The sequence below is a fragment of the Cydia pomonella genome, chromosome 15 (assembly GCF_033807575.1).
Source record: "Cydia pomonella isolate Wapato2018A chromosome 15, ilCydPomo1, whole genome shotgun sequence".
Classification (NCBI taxonomy): Eukaryota; Metazoa; Arthropoda; class Insecta; order Lepidoptera; family Tortricidae; genus Cydia; species Cydia pomonella.
In genome coordinates, this window is record NC_084717.1 from 20,467,860 (window position 1) to 20,485,266 (window position 17,407).

Consider the following 17,407-nt stretch of genomic DNA (forward strand, 5'->3'; position numbering starts at 1 on the left):
AAAGATCGATAGCTAAACGACATGTCAAAATTGACATTTATTTCGATTCTGCTGTGATCCCAATAGGGACCGTGCGCGTTAGAGGGTCTGCCATCTTTTGGCCTAAATCGGAACAATAAACATGTAAATTTACACGTCACGTGTTTTCTTGTGCATAGTAGGTTCTGCCATCTTGTGGGCTACATTGGAACAATAAACATCACATTTACGCCTCGCGCCAAAAATCTGACGGCTCCTGTGCTGCCTCCTATAGTTCATGCACGCTCCCTATAAGATCTACCTACGATATTTCTAACGTCAAAAGTGACATTGGTTGCCCGAATCGAGCTGCTTTTGTCAATTATACGACGTACAAACGATATCTAAATGAGAACTTATCTAAACCAGAACTTATCGTTGTCGTATTTCATTCTTCGAATGGGGCCTTAAAGGCCTAAGCTGTGTGGAACTGCCATTTCAGGGCAGACATTCATCAGGCGAATGCTGAGAGCGACGCTCCACTACAAGACGGAGCCGGCATTCGTTGGTGGTTTAGTTTGTATGGAGCCTGGACCAAAACCAACAGAAATGAGAGTTAGGTCATTAGATAGGTATTTCTATGTACTTCATTTCGTTCTATGGGCACCAAGCGGAATTCCATTGCAGGACTGAGATATTTGTATTTTAATAGTCAAAATATCATCACCCTTATTACCCAGGCAATAGGGTCCAAGTAAGTAAATTAATTGCTGCAGGGTAGATGTCCGCGCACCACTGCGAGCGGCGGTGTACTCTATTGCCTTAATGGTGATGACATTTGGACTAAAATACGAATATCTCAGTTCTGCAATGGAATTCCGCTTGGTGCCTATAGAAAGAAATGAAATACATATAAATTTTGACGCGTAGTCCTTACTAAAACTTAGACGGTGGTCCTACCACTGGCCCCATCAACCCTCCTGGTCCCCCGGACCTCATTTTCCCTCCTCTAAAATGAGTCTCATCATGTTAGTTGTTCACTATACTTATACGCTAAGGGTTAAAAAAAAACATAATTAATTCTAAATTATATTCACATATTCAAAACAATAACATGACGATCGTGGGTATTAGATCACCTTGCGAAAACAATCGAGGTTAAGGGTCGTGAACAATGACTGACGACATCGGTCATATTGCAAGGTCCTTTTGAGGGCATAAAGAATATTAACAGAATTATGAACTGGCTTGAAACTTAATGAAAACCTTACAGCACGATATATCTCAGGGGCCCAATTCAAATCGAATTATATATGTCCGCATTACTGTATCCAATGAATATAGTAATGCGGACATTTTTTTCTTCTTCTTCTTGAATTCTTGCAGTTTCCCAATGCGATAGTGTATATAGGTAGGCTATTAACATTAAGAAAGTCTACTAATTTTCAAAAAATAACACAACACAATGTAACTTTAGTGATTCCGTTCTCGGAATAATAAAATTACCCAATTTCTTGTTTGCACGCTCGTTTCTTGTTTGTGGTTACAGATTTTTGTCAGAAAACGTGGAGCAAAACATGTCGAACAAAGTTGAATTAATGTCAGGGACCCGTTTTAATATATGTGACATTTTCAAAGGTACCTTATGTCGGTTGTTGATAATGTTGATTTAAAATTGAAGCTTTATGGAACTACCGCCATATTGACAAACGACAATAAGGTTGGTTGAAAATAGCACATATCTACCAGTAGGCATATTTGAGTTCCAGAGATTTTATTTACATTTAAAGCATCTAAGTGAATAAATTGGCAAGAAATAATGATGCTTTGTTTACAAACAAGTATCATAAGGTTTCCTCAGAACACTGTCAACTAACCCTGCAACTGGCAGTGGGTGCCAAACCACATAAGAGACGGAAACGGAAACCATACAGCTTGGACGTCGGCCAAGGGTCTCCTCAGTTGACAGCCAAGGTTTTGTTACAAATCGATGACGAATACACAGTCTTGTACTCATACTCAAATGAATCTTAATTCATTAAAACAGAAGTCCATAGACATATATATACTTATACATACATTTATGCAACATAGTTTAAGACAAGGCACGAGAGCCAAGTCAGATTTAAATAAATAAAATAAATAAATATTTATTATAGGACATTATTACACAAATTGACTAAGTCCCACAGTAAGCTCAATAAGGCTTGTGTTGAGGGTACTTAGACAACGATATAATATAATATATAAATATTTATAAATACTTAAATACATAGAAAACACCCATGACTCAGGAACAAATATCCATGCTCATCACACAAATACATGCCCTTACCAGGATTTGAACCCGGGACCATCAGCTTCGTAGGCAGGGTCACTACCCACTAGGCCATACCGGTCGTCGAAATTTCGGAACCATAATTATGTTTTCAATTGTCTGGTGAATTTAAATATATAAATGTAGATTTCAATATTTTCAATGTTATTAAAGGGATACTTTTTTATTTTATACCTTGTACAATTAATAAGGTTATGTAGGGTAAGAGAAGTTTCCTCGGGGCTAGAAAAACATTATGAGTATTTCGTCACAAAAAAGAATCAATTGATTTGTTTATTACGAAATACTTTTTTTTACTCATTAGGTAGGTATAAAGTATAAACCACGGCTAAAATATTGAATACGTCTCGCTCTCGACGACATATCCCGTACAATCGTGCTTATATTTACAACACGTAGATATATCGACGAAAATTTCACATAACATTCGAGAATATTGAAAACTAAAGAACTTGTACAACGAGCAAGGTGCAAATTAATAAAACAGCCAGTGCTTTTCACAATGTATTTATTTCAAAAACTTAAATATTTATAAATTAACAATTTAACTACTATGCACAATATAAATAAGTAGTTCATTTCATTTGTAAACGGTCCGAACGGTATTTTACAAAACTGTATATAATATAATGTAAAGTTAAAAATATTAAGGCAATTTATTATCACATTTTTTACGGAACGTTGAGAAAGTGTCCATTATGGGGCTACATGTAGTATAATTCAAAAGATATTTTAATAGTACATTTGTACAGAATAGACAAAACTACACATTTGCAACACTACGTTGTACCGGACAAAAGGTTGTAAAGGCGACTTTTGCCGTCTAGGACAAAGTGTCATGTCATCTGATAGCTTGATAAGCCCCCATGGTATCCGATGACGTAAATTTCACTTTTTTTGTCACCGGAAGTGGTACTTTTTTAATTTTTTCAGCCAATTAAATTTTTAGTACTTTTTTTTTTTTTTCAAAACTTAGCCTCACTTTATGAACGTGTGCCATGGGGCTTATCAGGGTATCATATGACGCAGCAGATCATGCGGTCCCCGCCCGTAGTATAAACAACGGCCGGTCACCCGACTAAACACTCCGGTTTCCCCATACAACATTTTCCAGATGAGAAAATATTACGTGACGTATGTAGATATTAGTAAGTGGGTCCAGCGAGCTGCAAAAGTACGTATCCACTCAAATCATGGAATTTCGTATATTGACATGCCATTCCTATCTCTTTCGAACGCGCATAATTACATTGCTGTCCCTCTCGCACAGTGGTATTAACCACCGTGCACCGGCATAATCAGCGGGCCAGCAATATAATAAAATTATGCGTGTGTGAAAGAGACAGGAAATGACGTGTCGATGTACGAAATTCTTCGGGGTTAGCGTCTTTACTTTATAAAAATTCTATCACCGATTTTGCCGGCTCTACGTCGTGTTGCAAAATAGAGATGTATAACAAATTATGTACTTTTTGTATTCTCAGTTATTTTAGATAGAAATACATTCAGGATGGCTTTTATACGGGACAAAATTATTTCCGTTGTCTTATTGTTTTTTGTCCGCAAATAATGTGACGGAGTGTAGCTTTTTGTATGTGGTAAAATTTCGTTTTTAATTTTTCCCATGTGTATTATAATCTACTCTACAGCTATTAAGACATACATACAATAGCACTCGACTTTTTTATTTATTTGGGAAAAGGCAATAATACACGCGTGACAGAGTGGTCAGAAATAAGCCAACGAAAAGAATTTTAACCCGTATACCTAAACAGCTGTCGCAAAAATCATTTCGACGAACATTTTGTATATTACAATATATATTTCAACAAGATCCTATGCTGGCACCACCGCGCCTTATTGCAACAATTAATTCTATCAATCTCAATTATTATTATTTTGCTCTAGTAACTAATAAAATTAAATTAATTTGACTAATTTATTATTATGCTAAAATAGCCCAGCGGAATACATTTAAAACTTTGAGGAAACGCGACTGTGTTACCAAAATCGACACAAAACTAGATTCTGGCTAGTAAAATGTATACCAAGCTGACAAAATTCATCCGTCTTTTTCTTACGCATGATATTTTTATTGTAAGAAAGAAATCAGTCAATATTCAGGCACACTAAGCGTGTTTGGCTATCGTGTCGTTCGCGATGACGCGCGAATTGAGAAATCTAACCTTTAATGGCATGGCAATACGAACTAAGGCACGCGTGCTCGTGTATGACACGATCTATATAGACTCTAAATAGACAATTATGGAAGTACAATGTCGTATGATGGCTCTGAGGGCCACCACTAGCGTCTCCCGAGCGTCGGCGTATTGTCAACTCTATGGCTGCTGCTCGACGCAACTACGCAGCAACACCATTTTCCATAGCACTGACTAAACGCTGACGCTCGAAAAACGCTAATGAGGGGTGGTAAAGTTCACCAATAAAGAGTTATTAGGTATAACAAACAATTTTAAATATATTCTCGCTCGTCAATAGGTAGCGAGTAACATGAGGATGCCTTTAAAACAATTTTGCCAACCATTCGGGAAAATGCCATATCACGTTTCAAATATTGATTCCTACGAATAACCACAAAATCTACTCCTAATCACAATCCCACATAAAAAAATACAATGTATAAAATGCAAAACACAGAACCCGCCACTGTATTAACCTTTTCACGGTTTCATTCAATGAAATAATAACACGTGTTATGACACTGCCCCATTCCACACACACCGCACTTTATGGCTATATATAAGGCTAGTGACATGGTTGTTTTGCCTATGCACTAGAATATTAAAATACGCAACAACATTGCATAAGAAATTAAAAAGAAACATCAAGAAACTACAGTCAAGGTTTATGCCTTTCGGCCTTCAATTAATCATAATAATTAATCAGTTACTGCCTCAAATTAACATTATTGTTTGAACTGTTTCCTTAAATAAAGTAAAATGGAATGTAAAAAATGGATTAAATTAGGATATTATATAAAATTGAAAGAAATAAAGAGCAATTTCTGTGCACTAGAACTAGATGTAAATAAGGCACGCTATTTGACACTACTGATTTTCAAAGGCACTCGTTAAAGTGAAGAGTTAAGTACATTAATACTAGATATTGAAAGGAATACTAGTGACCTCATTGACGGGCCAAGTGAACGCTCATTAGAGTTATAAATTATAGTGAAATATGAACACGAATGGAGATGCTCGACGCATCAAAACATTAGAAGGCCAGCTTCGGCCGAACACTCATTCGTAGTCCATCCATCAATCTCCTACTGTGTGGAAGTAGAAAGTTCCCTAATCTTTTGACCGATGAATTATGATTATTGGCGTATTAACGCAATGACCACGTACAGAGCCGCAGTGACACGCGGGAAACAGAAAACAATCCACGTCATGCTGAATAGCGTTATTAATCGCTTTATTGTGGCACTGGGAGCAAATTCCCGGCTAATCATCGGTTTTTACGATCATAATACGACGATAAGTTTTCTCACAACGCCAAGAAAGCCAGCAAGCACAATGGCGCCGGCGGCGTGTCGCCTGCGGACTGGGAAAGCTACGCAAAACACCCAGGTTTTTCAGTATTTAGCTACCAAACAATAGGAAGAAACTTACTCACACTTCGAGGAGTTCGGATCATGTATCGGCCGCTTTCCAACAGTGCATGCACAAGATAATTGCTGTTGCGGATAACCATCATTTGCATTGTTCGCGATCGGGAGAAAATTAATTGCGCGCCGCGACTGATCGATGAAAGAAATCGATCACCTGAAGTCTGCGGGGACAAAAACCGCTGTAATTTCTTCACCAGGCGTTCACTCACACTCGCGACCTGCTCATTAGACTGTCCGCTGTACCGTATCGTGTTTCGCACTAGATAAAGTTACCAAAACCCACACACATTTCGGCGTCGCGTCCGAGCGACGATCACATTGGACTTATCATACGATATCTCGTGATACTAGTTAGGCCGCACCAGTTTCGTGTTTCTGCTGTATGATGGACTCCCACTGCGCGATGAGTCTTGTAGAACTTGGCGCGAGGAATTCCTGTCCTGGACTGAGTTCACACAACTCGGCCAAGGATTTTGCCGGCTTCAAACTTCCTATAGAATCATGTCCAGAGCTGTTCCTTGGAGACGGTGACCGTAGCTCATCATTTAAAGCTTCATATAGCTCCCCTATAGATTTAGTCGCCTTTAATTTCCCTGGCATCGGGATCTCTTCGTCCTCAGACTCGGAGCTGGTCTCATTATCGCTCAACTCCAAATCGAACGGCCTCTGCTTCTTCCTCATGCGTTTCAGCTCGTGTTCTCTATCCTTCATCTCTTGAAGCTCTTTTTGGATTTTCTCCTCAACAGGTACGTAGCCTTTTCGCACGGGTTTGCCTTCGGGCGTGCGTGTGATGATAGGCGTTGTAGGGCTGATAGGGGCCACTACAGGGGAAGGTGTGAAGATTAGAGGTGGAGCGAATGCGACAGGCGATGTAGGTGTCATAGGCGACGTGGTAGGGAGTTTCCCTTTGTTAGCTATGAACCTCTGCATGATGCCTTTGGTTCCATTCTGAGGTGTGAAGCGTCTCGTGTAACCATTTGTGTTCAGCAAGGTCGGTGGTGTAGGCGGCGAAGGGGCGATGGGCCCGAGGAGCTGTGACGTGGATACAGCGCGGTTTAATGTACGCGGCGGTTTCTCCGCGTCACCATTCATGTGACCATTCTGATGGTTCATCTCAATTGTCGACTCCGACATCATTCTATTCACCCTGAAGTGCCCTTCCTTGAATTCTCTCTCTCTTTCTGTGACCTCTATTATCTCCCTCTGGATCCTGGAGAGGGGGTCCTCTTTCAGCAGCGACTGGAAAAAAGAGAACGCAAAATTAGTGAAGGTGTAGCTACTACATAACCAAAATAGTTTCGCTACTTTCATCAGATATAAACCTTATTTATGTGCATGTTTGATTTTATAATTACAAAGTACAAGTACAAGACCGATGCTTTAATTGCTGGAAGTCATTTGTTTTACAAAAGAAAACGGCAAGTTATAAATAATAGCCGATCTCTGTCCGGTATGGCGTCTAGGTCACATGACCTTAAAAGATACGTGTTATCGATCGAGAAAACGAGTTATTGATACAATTCAGCTCAAGCTAGTCGTGTTGCCTAGTTCGGTAGTACCAGATACTAGTAAAAACGTCTAGAACTAGCGAATACGACGCATGTTTGCTGTACATTGCGCGCTTTATGCGAGATTTGCATGAGTTGTGCCAATGCGGCGTGCAATAGGAAGCAAACAGTCAACTGCACACGCAGCGCATTCGCTAGCGAATCTTTATAATATCTCTTATTATTGGTGCAAAAGTCACATTAGCGAGGTTTCAGGTCCATATATTTGTAGAGGCTCTGACCTCCGCGACCGTAAAGCCATTTATAGGCGCCACTTGCACCATCCCACTAACCCGGGGTTAGCCGGTTAAACCAGGAACTATCAAGAAGTATCAAATTGTACTGGTAACCATGGTACTCCAGGTTTAACCGTTTAACCCCGGATTAGGGGGATGGTGCAAGTGACATTACAGTGTTAGAAAACCGTGTTAAATGGCGCATGGCGGCGCCATCTAGAACAACCACAAGAATAAGTGATAAAATAAACTTGCTTTTTAGTTTATTTGTTTACTTTTAGGACCAACAGAGAGAGTCTAAGAGAACTCTTTATGAGAGAGGATGGCATTCCAGATCTAGAGCAGAGCCCAACTGGGGAAGTACCTCCGCCTTACAGAAAACCGTAGCCAAATAACACTAGACCCTCATAGTGTTGTGTTCCTGCCGGTGAGTACCTAAGCTTGCCAGAGCTCAACAAGGGTGCGGAGTATTAGGGTCGGCAACGCGCATGTAACTCCTCTGGAGTTGCAGGCGTAGGTACATAGGCTACAGAGACTGCTTTGCATCAGGCGGGGCGGGCCGTATGCTTGTTTGCCGCCGACGTAGTAAAAAAAACTCTAGAAGTGTATACGTGTGAACATAAACAAGAAATATATCTAGGAACGTGACTAAACGCGAGTGTGTCCGTCATGTCGACGCTGATACGTAAGCGGGCGATTACTAAAATTGCTGTTTAATATCGTAATCCGATGCGGGCGATAAAGCGTTTCCGTTTCTTCATTGATTTTAGAGATATTTGTTTTTTCCAGAATCGCTTCTTTGATTGAGGCTTGTATTGTTTTCCCAGGCTAGTTTCAAGAATAGTTTCGAAATAAATCGAAGTTCGGATCGACTTTTTGTCCAATTTGTCCATCTCTATTTCGTCATTTAAGTGACAGGGAACCAGATTAAGATTTAACAACTCGTTACGGTTTTGAGCACAGACATCTCAAACGCTTCGCTTGACAGACAGATGAAGTGTGCGAAAGGGAAGCCATCACGTATATGAACATCCCATGAGTGCGGAAGAGGCAGACTACAAATGAAAAACGTGACCATTTTTGAGTTAGTAGTCGGCGAAGTCGGCCAAGAGCATATTGCTGTATTTTTTGATGTGATCGCAAAAATAAATACGCAAATAAATATAACAACCCACCACCAAAAGTACAAAACTCGACACGTGTTTCGCCTCTCTACGAAGCATCCTCAGGAGATGATGGAGATGTTGACGGTTTGACGCCCGACAACTGAATGAGCTGTCTAGAATGGTCACGAAACACGTGTGGAGTTTTGTACTGTTGGTGGTGGGTTGTTATTTTTATTTGCACACACGAAGATTTCTACTTAAGAGGATAGTGGACGACCGCTGCTCCATACAAACGTAGTCCCCATTTTTCCTATCTGGACATGGACTGGATTTACATGATGGAAAATATTTTTACATTATTTGGCGTCTAACCATCGCTATGCCTCTTCCTTTGGCTTTTTTGATTAATTAAAAAAATTAGGACTGAAAAACAAATTCCATACATTTTTTAAAAGCTCTTAATTGTATTAACAAATTTTTATAATGTTAATATTCAGAGTGAAAAATGGGGTCTACCTTTAAACCGAAATCCGTTTGTATGGAAATGCGTTTTCACGCGGTCGTCCACTTACGTCTCAATGGACCTTATCTCCCTGTAATAAAGATTACCCAACAACACCTGTGTTTGATATTATTGAGCGTGTGTTCCTCTATATTTAGCGTTTATTTACGTAATTAGAGTCCGAATGGGGCGAGATGAAACGCGTCAGGAAGTGAGGAATTGGAGCAACTTTCACTGATGTATGCGCACACGTCGGTGTAGCAAGGGACGGTTATCTTATCTCGTGTGTGTGCGTGTGTGTGTGTGTGACACACAGAACAGTGAAAGTAAAGCTTCAGATTGGAATTTTGGAACTGGCTTTACATTTTGTGGAGAGCTGGCTAGGGTACGCCTGCGCAGTTTTGCCTGTACAGTTCAACTGCACAGTAGAAGCTGGTTAGAAAACTGTACAGTCGAATGCCACATACCTGAGGAGATTTTACCTGTGCAGTTGGCAAAACTGCGCAGGCATACCCTAGTGTTTATGGACAGCTTAAGAATTTATTAACCGGATATAAGTAGCCCATTATCCTACTGAAAGATATTTTAATGATTTTTGAAACGGTGATTTAAAGATTGTGCCGGCGAAACAAGAAGTATATTAGGAGAATACTTAAAATAATAGTTTGAGAAGATAATTGAGGACCCACGCGAAATCGCCTTTTCGTACAACGTGTAGTGAGTAAATAAATAAAATACTTTTAGTTATTAAGAAGAAAGGCGACAGCCACTGCTCCATACAAACGTAGTCTTGATTTTTCTCTCTGAATATTTAAATTATTGAAAATATTTTGACACAATTTGTCGTATATCTACCACAGCTAGCTATGTATCAAAACTATTTTTCGCTCCTAATTTTTACAATAATCAAAAAATCTATTAAAGTAAAACGTAGGGGCATAGCTATTGTTAATATACATCAAATTATGTAAACATATTTTCCATAATGGCAACATCCAGGGAGGAAAATGGGGAAGCGGCTGTCCCCTTTCCTCTTAATAACTAAAAGTATTTTATTTATTTACTCACTAAACCTAAAAAAAAACTTGCGATATATTGTATCGTATATTCTAGGTGCCCATACCAGGGATCGGAACCGGTTTTTTGCAAAAACATCGAAATAACCATATATTTCGTTTATTTTATACTCCAAATGTAGGACTTAGTTGTGTTTTTAGATAACGATTCGTATTATTAGATTGCCCGATTATAAATGAAATAATTAACAAAGAACGAAAAAATACCGTTTTCGTTTCCATACAAAAATACCGGTTTTCGATCCCTGGCCATCAAACGTTGCCAAGGTAATTGCAATGTTGATTTGTCAAAATAATGATTCAAAGTAGAATGGAGTGGGAGACCTTTTAATAGGGCTCTGGGCGGCTGGAGCCTATCGAAAGGATGGGCTGAGCGAGGTGTACGAGGCAGTCGTGATCCGTCATTATATATTCCGTCAATTTGCTATTCGGTGTACAGTCAGCGTCAAATAATTCGTAGCAGTCAAAGTGGCCAAATAGTTTTGTTAACTATTTGGCTACTTTGACTGCTACGAAGTATTTGACGCTGACTGTACCCAGACAACATGGAAAATGGAATGGCTCAAAATATAAACGCAAATATTGACAAATCGTGCCGCGGCTGTGCAAGCTCAGACATCTTTCTACATCGCGTCGGTATCGAATCGTGGTTATATCGATGCTGAATCGCGATTGGACTGTAGCGAGGGGTATATGACGAGAGACAGACAGACATGATCGCCGCCTTTTTGCGACTGCATAATTTACTGAATCGCTGCAAAATTCGCCGTTTTTGACCTCCCTAAGGTTCTTTGGTTACATTTAAGATACATATTGATAGGAACTGGTTATGAGTCATTACTTTATAAGTTTTGCTCCAATTCCGCAGATATGGCCAGAACGCCTGCCATACATGTAAATTGTAGCCATAAAGTAAGTTATTAAGTAGCTGAGTAAGCAATATCATCCATATTTATACGAGACTTGCATAATGAGATCGCTATTTAGTCAGTCAACAGCTGTTCTTTTAAATTAAATGGTTCAGTTTATAGCTTCTTGACGGATTTATTGAGGAATAAATATTTTATGAAGTCTTTTAGATAACATAGAAGGCCAGAGTATATTACAACCATACTATGTATTTTATAGGTAAGTATTCATTTTACTGGTGAAAACGAGGAGACCAGGATCTTTAGAACTATGTCGTATGCATAAATATTAGATCGTAGATTGACTTGGATGTTGCTAAGCTCAAATGTCGTGCAGTTTCCATTACACTTAAAATTCTCATACATTCGCCGTCGAAAAAAATACACATTAGCCGCAAATCGGAGTTAGAACTATGGGACGTATCGCAACCCTATTCATATGCAACTCGTGACAATCATGAGATCATGACGCCTGTCATTCCGTCGACGGAGCAGTTGACTCGAGTCAAAGAGACCCCTTAATGTGCTTTGTCTATCAAATCCTTGGAGGATTTAACAACTGGACCATCAGGTGACATCGTGGTCAAACGCTTGCCTATCGTTATAAAAAAAAATGGACTGACGTTTATCTGACATGGCTATTTGTACGTTACGTACAAATAGTCATACATTTGACATGCCCCTCCTCCGCAAAAATCGGCCGACTGTTTTGTACAGAAAATTACAGACAAGGCGTCTCCAGTTGTTAAATCCTCCAAGATCAAATCGTATTGCATCAATTCTTTAGGTACTGCTGGACAGCCATAATGATGCGTTCAAGAAGACATGCGTTAGCCATTGTAATTATAAGTTTTAAATTCTTTAGGTACTGCTGGACAGCCATAATGATGCGTTCAGGAAGACATGCGTTAGCCATTGTAATTATAAGTTTTAAATTCTTTAGGTACTGCTGGACAGCCATAATGATGCGTTCAGGAAGACATGCGTTAGCCATTGTAATTATAAGTTTTAAATTCTTTAGGTACTGCTGGACAGCCATAATGATGCGTTCAGGAAGACATGCGTTAGCCATTGTAATTATAAGTTTTAAATTCTTTAGGTACTGCTGGACAGCCATAATGATGCGTTCAGGAAGACATGCGTTAGCCATTGTAATTATAAATTCTTTAGGTACTGCTGGCCAACCATAATGATGCGTTCAGGAAGACATGCGTTAGCCATTGTAATTATAAGTTTTAAAAAGACATATAATAAACATGGAATCTCACATTAGTGGCCTTCAAAAATTTGAGGTTAACGTGCTGATGTAACAGACGTTAGTAATGTCACGATCTGATACAATTATATTCGGCCAGTTACACAAAGAGCACACGTTTGTATGTTATTTTACGCCCGATAATCGCACGTGAATGGTGTTCCCAAGGTTTTTCTTTTTTCCCGGCGCATGTCGCGCGCGCGCCCATGCATGGCGCGCTTTAATTGATTTAGCATAGTCCTAGTTAGTTAGCTAGTTTGAGTTTATTGCGATATTAATGCATGTGTGAATGTTTAGTCTGGTCTTAAGTTATGACTTAGATGCAGTCAGTACAATATTCAATAAAAGACTCAAAACACTCTTGATCGAACTGGCGTGTTATAACATAAACGACTTTGTCAATAGGAGTGGCTAACCCAACCACACAAAACAACCTATTTGTAAAATGTATAAAAAAATAATAAGTAAGTAATTTATTTTGTTTATTGTACATATTGCAAAATGACATGTAAAATACTTAATTTTATGAATAAAGTTCTGAATCTGAATCTGAGTCATAACAGAGACTAGTTAATATTTAAGACAAACAACATCTATGAATCTACATACACCGTGTTCTCGCGTGCCTTATTTATTACTATTTTTGCATTACCTATAAAATTTGTCACATGCTGCTTATATGATTTCTAAACATGTTTATGTTTACATATATTAACGTAAGTAATATCTATAGTTTAGTTTTATGTATGACTGTATGTGTTCTGAACAATAAATAATCAATACGAAAAAATCGACTTTTCATGCCGCAGTCGTATGCACCAGGATCCGGATATGTCCTTAGACTACGTCCACAAGAGAGGTATGGGCATTGTGAATGTCATCTCGCTTTGTGTGGTAGGGCACACAGCGGATGTCATTCCAGATCTAGAGCAGAGCCCAACTGGGGAAGTACCTCCACCTTACAGAAAACTGCAGCCAAATAACACTAGTCAGAATGTTGTTCCTACCAGTGAGTAAGGTTGCCACAGCTCAACAAGGGTGCGGGGTGTTAAGGTTGGCAACGCGCATGTACCACATCTGCGATGGAGACTGCATACCACCAGGCGGGCCGTGTACTTGTTTACCACCAACGTAGTATTTAAAAAATGCACAGTAGTACAATTAAGGCATAAACAAGCATTTTAGACATATTGTTAATTAGTAGCGCCATCTAGTTTTTTTTTAATACTACGCCTGATGGTAAGCAGTCTCCGTAGCCTATGTACGCCTGCAACTCCAGAGGAGTTACATGCGCGTTGCCGACCCTAAACCCTAGTTTTATGATTTATAACCTTTCTTAGGGCTCAAAAGGCTTCATTTTATGATTTTATAACGGCGGTCAGTCAAAAAAGCATATATAACTAAAATTTTACATCATCTAAAACATCGTTGATTCTCGCGTGCGTTTTATGCTGGGGGATATCAGTCTTCTTTATTTACTGGACTCTCGTAATGTAGAAGAAAACACAGAAACGGTTGAAGTTTATAATTAGACAATTCGCTATAGCAAATTTAATACAGAGAAATAAATCAGGTAAGCATAAGTAAATCAGATTAGCGTATTTTACGCGTAGCGTTTCTTTTCGGCGGTACGAGCTTATGCCCGCGTAACATTCCCTTATATTACATTTGGTTTTTACGAGCTTACACGCGCGTTAATTTTCGCTACATTTGGTCTGTACGAGCTTACATGTTCGTACGCGTCCATTCGTATATATTAACGCTAGTCTGGAACCACCCTAACTTAGGATACCTACCTGATAACAGTGATAACCTAATATTTCCAATTGAGTTAAATAAACTCCGTATTAAGATATATTATAAATGTTTATCAGTTTATTTATGTCGCGAATCACAACAATGAATCATAGAGAAATCCACTCAGTTCTAGAAATGTAGAGGTATCTATAGCTATAGTAATTTATTGGCATGGAATGGGATCAAGACAAACATGGGCGATAAAGAGCCTCGAACATGAGAGCTAATCGTAAAGTCTATATTTTACGGGTTATCGAGTTAGAAAACTTGGGATTCAAAATACTTTCACGCGTCTAGGACAGGAGTATAGGAGCTACGATGCCACAGACAGGAACACATACAAATGATAAAGTATTTTTCACCACACCAACTGGTAAAAGCCCTCTTGATTGTTCAAAAACTAATGAGAAAGTTGCATTTTATCCACATGAGGGGCAAAGTATTCAGATGCAAATTTTAAGTCGTTTCCTTATGTTAGCTAGTAGAATTGACTTTTAAATGATATTTTTTAGGGTTCGTACCCAAAGGGTAAAACGGGACCCTATTACTAAGACTCCGCTGTCCATCTGTCACCAGGCTGTATCTCATGAACCGTGATAGCTATAGACAGTTGACATTTTCACAGATGATGTATTTCTGTTGCCGCTATAACAACAAATACTAAAAATTACGGAACCCTTGGTGGGCGAGTCCGACTCGCACTTGTCCGGTTTTTTTATTACGTTCATTTGGATTTGATTTAATATGTTTTTTTTTTTGGTACTTCATATTTAGAAGTTTCCTCGCGTTGGTGCGGTGAACAATTTTCTGTTTCACTCGGAGGCAATGTTTGTTTAACCCTCCTGCCTTGAAACCCTCGCAACAACAACTTTGCCCCCTTGTAAAACAAATAATTATTTCCGCTGAGAGTTAAATCGCTCTTTAGCGACATAAGCCCCTGTTTCTTTAAAAGTGATCCTTATGAGGAATGGATACTGGGGTCAATTGAAACAAGCTCGATAACTCCCAAAACGGATCGTGACAACATGGTGGCAACCGTGGGGTTCCAGAGAGGAAAATGTTTGACTTTCATGACAGCATCTACCATCAAAATGTGTCGCGTCTTGAAGCACACTTGATGTTTTTATGGGAAAACATTACTTTTATCACATCGAACATGAAAAAGTTGGTGTTGTTATGTCTACTAGGTACCTACTGTTTTTTACTTGAAAATGATTAGTGGCTTTAAGCAGCTTCTTTAAGTTATTTATGGTGTACCTAATACGGTTACGGTACTTACGATAAAAAAAATGCAACCAAAATACTCTTGGGCAAGTACGGCCATATCCATATTATGTGTTTGTTGATGATATTTTAAATAACCACGGCTCGTAGGTTGGTCTTATGACCTTTTGACCGTTATGATCCGTTGCACGCAAGCCCTTTGAGCAGGGCAGAGCAGGAAGGACACAATACGTCCTATCCTATTACTAAAGTGGACGTGATATGCTTTTAACGGACCGGAGCACTGACCTCCGGGCATCCGGGTTACATCTTGAAGGGCTACCGTGGACATGCAATTTAGAGGGCTTACCAACATCGAAAAATGTTATCTGTATCTCTGTCGCTCGATGCAATGCAAGAGCGATAGAGGCGGATAATCACTTTCGATTCTTCGATGTTGGCGGTAGGCCCTAATCTCGTCCATGGTTCTGGATCGTCAATACCATCTTGTCCAAGATTCAGGATCAGCAACATTAAGATTATGGCTACTTATTAGGCACGACAACGGAAATCTGTAGAACTGACAGACTTCCTTGGCCATAGTCAGCTATAGCCGGTCAAAAAAGTTTGTCAGTAGAAAAAGGCGCGAATTAAAAAAAATCCCTGGAAATATAGATACCCATAGACGTGCAGATCAGAATTTGAATCTCCGAAAACGTTAGATCGCTGTTTGCAGCTCCAAATCTTAGGTAAGTACGCTTATTGGTTTATTTTGTATGGCGCGTCCACAGTTACTTTTTGTGAAACAACTTTCCCAAGTGTTACTGCTGCTTCTGTAGCCACAAAAGTTACTTAATGTTACCGTGTTGTAGTGTTGCTCCAGAAAAGTTAACTGCAGTGAATGCACCTTTACCAAGTATTGCAACGTATTATTTCGTGCATACCTTGCTTATAAACTAGTCTTGAAGGTTTACACATTTTAAATTCTCCGGTTCCGAAGAAGTTCAAATTATTTGCCAAAGAATGTTTTCCCAGTAACAGCTGCGCTATGTACTGAGCGTCTGTTTGTCTAGGTGTTTTTATATTAAAATGCATTCTCAGGTAGTTTTATGGTTTTAACCAGAGTGACTCTCAGATTAAATCTCGCTACACGACTAACTGAACCAGTTTCTTATTGGATTCTAGAATGAAACAAAGTTCCTTGTTAGTTGTAATTTAATAGGTATTGCTTAATCAAGCGAAACAATACCCACTTATAAACGAGTCACTTATAATTTATAACAATCGATATTAACGGTAATTCTTGGAATGATAAGACAATAGCTTCAATAAATAAAATGAAACAATCACTTTGATAAAATGTTATCGGAGATCAACGATTTCGATTCGACAGGGTTTACGCCTAGCATAATGGTGAATTACCCTCGTTTAAAAACTAGGCTAAAACCATAAACATCGATTTGCGTGGAATTCGCACTTTTTAAAACTTTTTTTTTTCTTGGCGGCCAGTGCGCGGTATGGCCACGAAAATCTTCCCGAGCTTTATCACTGTCACCGTTCACAAAAGCTTTCTACACGGCACACATTTCCAAACTTGCTATTCTGTACTGTTGCTAATTAAACGTAACGCGAGCGCTGACCCGCAGTTTTATAGTTTTAAGATTACAATCGAGATGTTAGACAACGGTACTTACTTCACCCATAGTGAACGAGAGTAGTGATCCAGGCACAGTTTAACAGTTTAACACATGGAACGGGCGCGGGACATGGTAACGCGCGCGACGCGTGTGCGGCGGCCGGCGGTCGGCGGGCTAACGTCCTCGCGAGTGCCGCGTATCGCCTCGCCGGTG

At 39.4% G+C, this 17,407-nt stretch overlaps 1 protein-coding gene across 1 annotated transcript; it reads right to left on the reverse strand.

The window, feature by feature from the left end:
• Nucleotides 1-2,787: 2,787 nt before the first annotated feature.
• LOC133525457 (uncharacterized) lies at nt 2,788-17,394 on the reverse strand. The gene is made up of 2 exons (XM_061861708.1): nt 17,252-17,394; nt 2,788-7,166 (listed from the first exon to the last, which is right to left on the reverse strand). The coding sequence occupies exons 1-2, from the start codon at nt 17,258-17,260 to the stop codon at nt 6,279-6,281; spliced, it is 897 nt and encodes a 298-aa protein (XP_061717692.1). The 5' UTR covers nt 17,261-17,394; the 3' UTR covers nt 2,788-6,278.
• Nucleotides 17,395-17,407: the final 13 nt, after the last annotated feature.